This window comes from Macrotis lagotis, chromosome 1 (assembly GCF_037893015.1).
Source record: "Macrotis lagotis isolate mMagLag1 chromosome 1, bilby.v1.9.chrom.fasta, whole genome shotgun sequence".
Taxonomy (NCBI): domain Eukaryota; kingdom Metazoa; phylum Chordata; class Mammalia; order Peramelemorphia; family Peramelidae; genus Macrotis; species Macrotis lagotis.
In genome coordinates this window covers 595,371,258-595,381,861 of record NC_133658.1, presented here as the reverse complement: position 1 = coordinate 595,381,861, position 10,604 = coordinate 595,371,258, and the positions used below count along the sequence as shown (strand labels likewise).

The 10,604-nt window shown below is 38.2% G+C and overlaps 1 protein-coding gene across 4 annotated transcripts in view; it reads right to left on the bottom strand.

Moving 5' to 3' along the window:
• Nucleotides 1-4,115: 4,115 nt before the first annotated feature.
• ARHGEF4 (Rho guanine nucleotide exchange factor 4) overlaps nucleotides 4,116-10,604 on the bottom strand; it is a 524,411-nt gene continuing 517,922 nt past the window's right edge. For all 4 annotated transcript variants that reach the window (XM_074214904.1, XM_074214905.1, XM_074214906.1 and 1 more), the window contains 3 exons: nucleotides 9,356-9,599; nucleotides 7,834-7,911; nucleotides 4,116-5,370 (listed from right to left, as the gene is read on the bottom strand). In XM_074214904.1, coding sequence (XP_074071005.1) covers nucleotides 5,213-5,370; nucleotides 7,834-7,911; nucleotides 9,356-9,599 — 480 coding nt within the window. In that variant the 3' untranslated portion in view covers nucleotides 4,116-5,212. The remainder of the gene's footprint in view (nucleotides 5,371-7,833; nucleotides 7,912-9,355; nucleotides 9,600-10,604) is intronic.

Here is a 10,604-nt window from a genome sequence, read left to right as displayed (position 1 = left end):
TAGAGTTCTGTACCTAGAAGGTCCTTGATCTTACTGGCATCTGAAAGCAGGATGTCTGGTCTGGACCTGTGATCTTATTAGTGTAGGGAGTTCTTGTGAGGAAACTCACTTTACCAATATAGATAGGGACTGTAATACAACCTACAGTCTTAGCTGCCTGGTACAGAAGAGGTTAGGTGCCTTCATCACACAGTCAAATGTGTCAGAAGCAGAACTTGAACCTAGCTCTTCTTAACTCTGAGATATGTAATTTCAAAAGCTAGATTTGCATGTTTGTACATACACTCATAATATATCAGTAAGCATTTATAGAGCATCTATTGTGGCATAGTCTATTCTAGGAACTAAGGATACAAACACAAAAAGAATACAATTTTTACTCTCAAGAATTTATCTATGACTAGTAAGTATTAATTTTTTTGTCTTGAGGTACCCCAGAGGGTTCTGGAATGGAATTTGTTGATATTTGAACTAGGGACTAGTATCATCTTATTTCTCAGGCACAGCTACATTCCTTATTTGTCTATGCTAGGAGACTTAGGCAGTATAGGAAGATAGGAAAAAAAAAATCCACATATTTGTGCCTTACTCCCCCCCCCCCCCCCACATTTGTACACAGAAAAATCAAGTTAAGGGCAGATTAGAGAGAGAAAGGTGGTAAGAGAAGAGCAACAGAGGCTGAGAAGGGGGCTAGGAAAAGTCCATGGGTCATGGACTAATTGCTTGGATGATGAGCTTGAGGCTTCCTCCCACAGTCATTGTTCACCTGTCAATGTGTAGGTCTTAAAACTCAGGATCTGGGGGTGTAGTCCCAATTTAGTTCTGGCAGGCAGTTTTTATAATAAAAAAGAACCTTGAACTTGAAGTCATAAGACCAAGATTTATATTCCTGTTCTAATATTTACTAGCTCTGTGAGCTCTGCACCCAGTTTTCCCAGTTGCTAAACAGGAATGATGGTGCATCTACTGACTATAGTGTTATGGTGAAAATGTTTTTAAAAGTGTATTACTATTGGGGCGGCTAGGTGGCGCAGTGGATAAAGCACTGGTGCTGGAGTCAGGAGGACCTGGGTTCAAATCCAGTCTCAGACACTTAATAATTACCTAGCTGTGTGGCCTTGGGCAAGCCACTTAACCCCATTGCCTTGCAAAAACAAAAAAACCCAAAAAACCAAAAGTGTATTACTACTCTAAGTATAAGTTACTTCTATCCTATCCTAGCAGGACTCTGGACATGGCATTGATACATACTAAGGTTATGCTAAGCCAATTGGAGCCCAATTTAGATGTTTAAAACCTAATAATTCCTCATTCTACTACTCCAAATCTGGCCCCTTCCTCTTCAATTTATTTCTCAACTTTCCATTCAAGAAAATCTCATTTGTTGTTTCCCATGATTAAATATGTGTAACCTATATCAGATTGCTTATCATCTCAGGGAAGGGAGAGGGAAGTGAAGGATACACTTTGGAACTCAAAACTTTAAAAAAAATTAAAATTGTTTTACCTTTTAATTGGAGAAAAATTATTATAAAAAATATCTCACTTGTGCCTATGAAAATACATGCTCATTTCTACCTCCCTTACCTTGGTTCCTGCTGTTCCCCTACCTGGAATTTCCTCCACCCTTCATTCCTCTTTTTTAGTCTATTCAATTCCTAATTATCCATGAGGGTCCATGTCAGATTCTGTCTCCTTCAGGAAACCTTCCCTGATCATGCAATCCACTTTAATCTCTGGTCTCTCCCCACCACCCTCCCATACTCAGCAGATGAATGGTATACTTACAATCTCATTCTTTAGTCCTTTAGTCCATTATTATTATTTATTATTATTATTATTCTCTAATCCTTTCATCTGTGATAGTTTTCAGTCTAACTAGAATACCAACTTGTTAAGCTTAGGCAGGGAATTTATGTCTTTTTTTCTATCCCCTCACATTATAGGCTCAGGAACATAGTTGATGGTAAATAAATGGTTGGTTTTCTTTTTTAACTCAAGTGATGTCTTCTGGTGCTGATTTTCAGAAATGGAATTGATTATTTCAAGATTGGCATCAAGGAAGTCATTTATTCCTCTGGACTAGTCAAGGACCAAGATAGAACATTAGGATCTTATACCTAATGAACCATGAATCATTGACTAGATGGCACAGTTGGATCTGAGTCAGGAAGACCTGAGCACAAATCTAACCTCAAACATTTATTTGATATTTGTCCCTGGGGAAATCACTTATATATTGTCTGCCTCAGTTTCCTTATCTATAAAATGTGGATAATAATAATAATAGTGTTTACCTTCTAGGGTGGTTGAGGATAAAATGAGATATTTGTATACATCATTTTTCAAATCTTAAGGTTCTATATAAAATGCTAGCTATTTTTTATCTCTATGCCTGTTACCAGATCCTAATCTAGGTCCTTATCCCTTATGCCTGAATTAATGCAAAAGTCTCCTGTATGATCTCTTCACTTTCCTGCATATTTATTCCTCTTCAGGAGTGTTTGTGATGCTGTATGGTGAACTCACACAGGGGGAAAACCCCCAAATTTTCAAAATCTCATGTTTTAAAACTTTTTTTTTGCTTTGTCCAAATGTGTCTAAAATATTTATATGATAAAATAGCTTCTAAACAAGGAATTATTCCATTGAAATAAAAGGAAGAACAGAGCTAAGTTGTAGTTGTTGTGGGGGGGAGGGGGGATATGTGGATGGAAAGAGACCATCATGGGCCAAAGTTAGAGGGATGAAAATTATGACTCAATTGAAGAAAAACTTCCTAAGTAATACAGTGGTCCCAAAGTAAAATGTACTGCCTCAGGGACTGATGAATGCCCTATTACTGGAAGTTTTTCTGAAACCCTTCTGAGGGATATTGAAGTTGAGATTCCCTATAAAATATAAATTGGATCTTAAGGTCCTTTCCAAGTCTAAATCTCCAAGATTAATCTTCCTAAATAATTGCTTTTCTGATGTCACCCCTGCTTAAAAACCTGTCATGTCTACTTACTGCTCCATGGCTTATTTTTTGTTTCTTAGCTTGGCATTCAAGGTCCTCTAAAATCTGACCTCAATTAATTTGTGCAATTGAACTGAAGTACCTCCCACAACTTGCCCAGGTGGACTTTCAGGTAGGCTTAGCTGGTTGAATACACCCATCTCTTTGCTTGGGGGATTTCCCCTCTCCTGGCCCTGCATATCTGCTTAGAAAGTTCCCCATTACAAATCTGATCCATCTTTTAAGACTTGCCTCAGGTCCCACATCAACCATGAAGATTTACTAGCACCTCTCCAGCCAGAAGTCATCTCTCCCTCTGTTGAGATTTTAAAAAGATTGTCTCTCTGTGGCACTATTTTTTGCACTTAAATGCTTCTGTTTAATTGCTTTATATTCTTTAATTGCTTTATCTTCTTCAGGGTGTAAGTTGTTTTGCACAGGAATGGACATGCAGTAGCGACTCAAGGAACATTGGATGGATAGGCTTGAGAACAGAATATTTAGCAAAATGGGAGTCTCAATAGACATTGGCATGTGACCTTTCAAAGGTCATAGGGAGAAGGGGGTATCCATGAGAAGGGAGGAGGACCAAGCAGAGGAGAAAACACAAACAACAGGAAAGACAGAAACACGATGACTGGCATTGTCACTTTTCAGAAGTTTCTTTATGAAATTAAATGTTGCCTCTGGTTTGGAGAAAGGCATATAGTGCAAGAATGACTTTTTTTTAACATGCTATACTGAATTCATGGTATCCTTGGACATCCAAATTCAAGCTCAATGATCAACTGACACCACCAACATCTCAAACCCCTTCTGCTTCCTACTGGGTGGAAGCCTGTGCCAACCTCTAAAAGTCATCTCTTCTAAGATTATGTTTGACTCCCACCTCCCCAAATGCCTTGGCACTACAGAATTCAGTCATATGGCTTCTAGCTCTCACTATGGTAAGGCAAATCTTTTCTTTTACTAACCAAGGATTAAATTAATTCTTTTTCTCCTTTGTTAGAAAATCAATCCAATCCCTCCCCCCACCCTTGAAAAACCAACATCTACAACAAAAATAACGGAAACAGGCATGAGAGTCACCAACAGCTGACGAGACAGGTTACAAACCTTTACAAAATACACAGCTGACTGTATTTGTTTTTGTTTTCTTTTGACCATAAATAAACACATTACAAACAAAGAGGGCATTTTCATTGGCCAGGAATGGAGCAAAGTTGAGGAATGAACTGGCAGGAGCAATATGATGGAAGTCAAGAACAGTTCTGATCCAAGATTTACTTAGGCACAGTATTCCCATTTTCTAATTTATGTAACTCAAAGGAGGGGAAAAACACATCAGAACCTAGGTTGCAAGTTTCTTGTACTTTACTCCATGCGGTAGCTGAATGGCTCCATTCAACATGGACTGGGGAGGGACTCTCCCCGTAGCTGGGGAAAGCCAGAAAGGTAACAAGGGTCAGTGAGACATATACAAGCCTTATCTAGGCAGAGAGAAGAAGGCCAAATGATTGGTTACACCTGCTTAAGAAACCACTGCGAGGCCACAGGAGAATTTCCAAAGAAGAAAGAGTCTGATATTGACTCTTGAACAAAACAACAAAAATCTGAAACACAAGATAGAAGTCAAGTCAATGAGAACCCATAGTTCTGAGTATGCTCAGTCAGTGCCAGATGTTGTTCCAGGTGGGGTTCTTTAGGGTCAGTGAGGATGGTCAAGATGTGACCAAACCAGTTAAAAGTCCTTTTAGTGGGCAAATGGTTGGGGGGAAGAGGATGACAGCTGTTCCCCTGTCCCCAGCTTGGTGGGACAAAGGGATGTTGGTGGTAGGGTGGCTAAGAAAGATCCGACACAAAAGCCAGTCTCTGCAAGAGGATCCTTGGAGGTCCATGATCTGGTTTAGGATGATCCCCTCAGCTTGCCCCCTAACAATGTCAAGAAAGTAAAACAACAAAAAAAAGGCATCAACCCCGATGACATCAAATTGCTGCCTCCCTCATTTGGGAATTCAGTTTGCAAAATAAATAGGAAGAGGAGAGATGTGGGGCTGGGCATATCAGGGAAGAGGGAGACAGGAATGGAGCAGAGAGGGCTGGAGGAGCTGATGATGAGTCCATTTGGGGTCGATCCTTAAAGTGCTTTATTGGAAGGGGAAAGGAGAGGGGAGATGTTGAGGCACGGGCACAGGGGCCACCCCCTCCAGCCGGTCACTTGCGGAAGGGGGTCAGCCTGCTGATATTCTGCCAGAAGTTTGATGGCTTCCTCTTGGGCTCAGCCAACATGAAGACTTGCTGCTGTGGGAGGTTGGCCGGCAACGTGGGATGCTTCTGGCGCATCAGGAAGTCATAGTAAGGTCTGTTCACGGCTGTGGAAGGAAGAGAAAAAAAATCAAAAAGTCATAGAATGTTTCTTAGTTGACAAGGACTCTGTTAGATAATATTGACCCAACTCCATTTTACAGATGAGGAAACTGAGAAGGGGAGTGACTTGTTCGAGATCACTGAGATACCCTAACCTCCACCTAGAGTTAGAGGAATCTCTCTTTGCTGGAGAGAAAAGTTAATATGGTCTTCAGTGTGGTATGTTAAAAAAAAAGAGTCCTTATCTGGAATCAGAGGATCTGGGTTCAGATTTTAGTTCTGCTATGTACTATGTGTGGACAAATCACTTCTCTTTTCTAGGGTTACTTACTCATTGCTAAAATGAGAATATTAGGCTAGATTAGCTCAAAGGTCTTTCTGATCTCTCTTTTCTAAAATTTTTTCCAGTTACATGTTATGAAAAATTTTCAACAGTCATCCATTTACATATTTATAAATTGCACATTTTTCTAACACCTTCCCTTCCCAGCCCTCCCCCCACACCCAGTGGCAAGCAGTCTAGTAAAAGTGGTACATATACATTTGTATTTAATATGTTTACATAATAGTCATTTTGTGTCTGAGGAATTAGGACTAAGGGAAAGAAAAAAACATGGATAGGTAGGAAAAACATAAGAGAAGTGTCTTTTATTTTTATTTTTTAAACAGAACATAGTATCTATTCAGATACTGTGGGGCTTTTTTTCATTTGTTAGTTTGTTTTTTGTTTTCCTCTGGATGAGGATGGCATTGTCCATAACAGGTCTCCCACAGAGTTGTCCTAGATCTCTGAACTGCTGAGAGGAGCTGCATCCATTTTAGTTGGTCAATCACAATGTTGTTAATGCACAATGATCTCTTGGTACTGCTCCCATCACTTAGCTTCAGTTCATGTAATACTTTCCATGCTTCTCTAAAGTTCGACAATTCATGGTTTCTTATAGAGAAATATTACATTCACATACCACAACTTGTTCAACCATTCCCCGATTAAAGTGCATCCCTCAATTTCCAGTTCCTTGACACTACAAAAAGAGCTGATATAAATATTTTTTAATATGTGAGACTTTTCTCATTTTTAAAATTTCTTTTGGATATAGGCCTAGTAATAGTATTGCTGGGTCAAAGAGTATGAATAGTTCTATTGCTCTTTGGTCATTGTTCTATATTGCTCTTCAGAATGGTTGGATCAATTCACAACTCCACCAACACTGCATTAATGTCCCAATCTTCCCACAACCTCTCCAACATTGATCATTTCCCCTTTTTGTCATCTTTGCCAATCTTTCATGTGTGAGATGCTACCTCATAGTTGTTTTAATTTGCATTTCTCTAATCAATAATGATTTGAAGCATTTTTTCATATGATTATATATATAGCTTTAATTTCTTCATTTGAAACTGCCTGTTCATATCCTTTGATCATTTTTCAAATGGTGAATGACTTGTAACCTTATAAATTTGATTCAATTCTCTATTTATTTTAGAAATGAGACCTTTATCAGAACTCCTAGTTGTGAAAATTGCTTCCCAGCTTTCTGTTCTCCTTCTAATCTTGGCTGCATTAGTTTTATTAGTGCAAAAATGTTTTAATTTTATCGTTAAAATCATCCATTTTGCATTTTATAATATACTCTATTTCTTGTTTGGCCATAAATTTCTCCTCTTTTCCATAGATTCAACAGATAGAACATTTCTTGTTCTCTTAATCTCTAAAGTATCTTCCTTTATGTCTTAATCCTGTACGCATTTTGACCTTATTTTGGTATAGGGTGTGAGATGTGGGTCAATGCCTAGTTTTTGCCATACTATTTTCTGGTTTTCCTAGCTGCTTTTTTTGAATAGTGAGTTCTTATCCCAGAAACCAGTGTCTTTGGGTTTGTCAAATAATAGATTACTATAGTCATTTAAAGATATATTTCTAGGGTCTTTTTGGCTGTGATGTCATGGATTCTCTGAATGAAACAGGACATAGCAGAGAAATTTGCCAAAGGAATCCTCCTTTGAATGGTGTGTGTGTGTGTGTGTGAGATACCCACACATATTACTCTCTCTACATATTATATTAATATAATTATTATATGTTAAACCCACTCATGTTTTATATTTCATATATGTAAAACACATGTATCACATATGTATTTCTGTCATTCCTTCCACTTCCAAGCTTACTTTGCTTTATAAGTGTGTGGAGGAGGGAGGTTAAAAATACATTTGATTTACTTGAAATGAGACTGACTTATAATATTAAAAGTCTAGCAAAACTGACTTCTATAACTACTCCAAAATATAATGTAAAAAGGATCAATCAGAATTATATATAGAGGCCAAAGGCTAAGAAAGCATGTGTTTATCTGGGGGTAGGGAAGAATAGGGCTATAGGTGGTTGATAGACTAGGCAGTAGGGTTGGGGAGGTGTGAGTTCTATGGATTAGGACATAGTGTAATTTGGCTGGCTCTTCACTCACCTTTGGGTTTCCCACTGGACTGCTGTTTGTTTGCATTTAGCATGGCCTGTTTCTTTTGTACCTCTGTGATGGAGAAGCCTGAGGGAGAATAGAGGGGAGTTCAGTGGTAATCATCTCCCACAGAACCAAAAGTAGTCAAGAGGCATGTAGAGGATTCAAGGTATTATAACTTTGAACCATCTCTAGCATTCCTTAAATAATCTTCCATAACTTCCATTTCCCCCTCATTTCTAAGCTGTCTCAATTCTCCTTTTTTTCTTCTACCTTCTTCTTGTACATCTTTTTCTTCTTATACCATACAAGTTTCTATAGTGCCTTAAGGTTTGAAAAGCACTTTTATCTTTGAGTTAGGTCATGTAATTATGATTATACCAATTTTTATAAATGAGCAAACTGAGGTTCAGAAAACTAAAAAGACACAATACAGGAAAGATGTAGCTCTTGTTTTACACAGTTAATATGCTTCTTCTCAAACACTGCATTAAATCTGGACATCTGTGAACCAAATTACTCTAAAAATGTATCACAGAAGAATGATGTAGAAAGATATTATTGATTATACTTTATTATTTATTTATATTTTTTCAAGGCAATGGGGTTAAGTGGCTTGCCCAAGGCCACACGGCTAGATAATTATCAAGTGTCTAAGATGGGATTTGAACCCAGGTACTCCTGACTCCAAAGCCAGTGCTCTATTCACTGTGCCACCTAGCTGCCCCAATTATACTTTAGCAACTCAACTTCTTTTATACTTGAAGAAGGAATAGGTAGAAACTTGGTCCCTTGATAGTCCACTACTCCTAGAGAACCATCTCATTTTGGTGGATGTATATAGGTCTAAATTCTCTTGTTTCCTTCCCTGGCTTGACTGGTTTCTTCTCTCTCCTTACCATTGGTCCATGTTGACCTTTTTTTCCCTTTAAGTTCCTCAAGTATTTTACCCTATACCACCTCTCTCCCCCCCCAAACTATATCAATAGTCACCTCCTTCATGAGATCTTTCTTCATTGCCTCCTACCTCCCAAACCCTAGTGCCTCCCCCTAAAATCACATAAAGTCAACATGTGCACATTTTTCTCTCTCTAACTGAATGTAGGCTCCTTGGGGGGGGCATTTTATTTTGTATTCTGAGGGTCAAAAAGAGTGTTTAATAAATGCTTGTTTTCTTCCTTAAATGATAGATAGAGGAATTCATATTTTATCCCAGAAACAAGAGGAAGCTAGTGAAGTTTTGAATATGAGACTGACATGGTCATATTGTATTGTGGGTATTAATTTTTTTTTTGCAAGGCAATGGGGTTAAGTGGCTTGCCCAAGGCCACACAGCTAGGTAATTATTAAGTGTCTGAGGCCAGATTTGAACTCAGGTCTTCCTGACTCCAGGGCCAGTGCTCTATCTACTGCACCACCTAGCTGCCCCTTTATTGTGGGTATTAATAAAGATGTGTTGATTAAGAGGCAGATAAGTACATGCCAGGGGGTTGAGTGGCATAGGGGACTACAGGCAGGATCTGGGTCGAACCTGTCTCCTGGTCCAGTTGGACTTGTTTCCTCTCATTCTCAAAGGCCTTGAGCCAGCGCAATTTTTGCTCTGGTTTCTTAGCACAAAAGAGATGGCTTTCATCAGTGGAGCTGCAATGAAGCTTGAAGGCATTTTTGACACTGATGTTAAAGTCCTTGTCCTTCCCATCCTCCAAGTCCACGATTTCCATGTCATCCATGTTGATTCGACCCTTATAGTACAAGATGTCCCTCCGGAGAAGGTCCTGGAAGACATACATAGTGGGGGCACTCAGGTCACATTCCTCATGGTTTAATTCAGAATAAACTAACTTTGAGGAGCCTCCCCAGACTGACCTCATCTGACTCTATTTGGTTCCTACCCACCCCTTGATACAAGGACATTTTATATTTTAGTATTCTTTTGACAAACAGTTTTATGACAAGGATTAATGATCTATAATCAAATATTTAAGTCTACTAAGCTTTACTTAAAAGATGCCTATAATTAATTGAGATAGTCATAAGAAAAAAGTTCTTATGTAATAAAATATACTTCATATATATATATGCATATTATATATATATATCCATAGATATGCTTGGCCATATTGTCTAGATGAGCCCATTAGTATGGCTTCTCCTTAACTGTGTGATTTATTAGGTAATAGCTGATTCCCATCTTCCAGATTTACATATAGCAAGACCCTCTTCTAATGGTTTCTTGGTATTTCTGGACAGATTTAGGATTCTCCACTGAAAAAAGGTGAGTCATCTTCAATCTGCCAGATGAAGAAATGAAGGGTAACTAAGATAATTATCTGAATTAATAATTGATTGACTTTTCCAACTTTATCTCTAATTTCCTTTTATGGGATTGAAATCCTAGCCAGACAGCCTCATTTTTATGAATTCCAAGCCTCTGGTCCTTTGCTTAGACTAGGGATGTCAAACTCAGCAACATGCAAAACACCCCACTGCAGACTGATCCAGATTTAAAATGTAATTGGGAAATGTTTAACAAAATAAATCAATATATCTATATCTATATCTATATATATATATATATATAATAAAATATAGAACATAATAATCTATAGTTTTCTAAGTCAATAAATGATTTGCAGAGATCCATCTCTATTTGGGTTTGATACCATTGGCTTAGACCATTTCTCCTGCCTCCTCCTCACTCATTTATTTCTACCTATCAAAATCCTACACATCCTTTAAGGCTAAGCTCAAGGTCTACCTTATTCATTAAACCTTTCCTC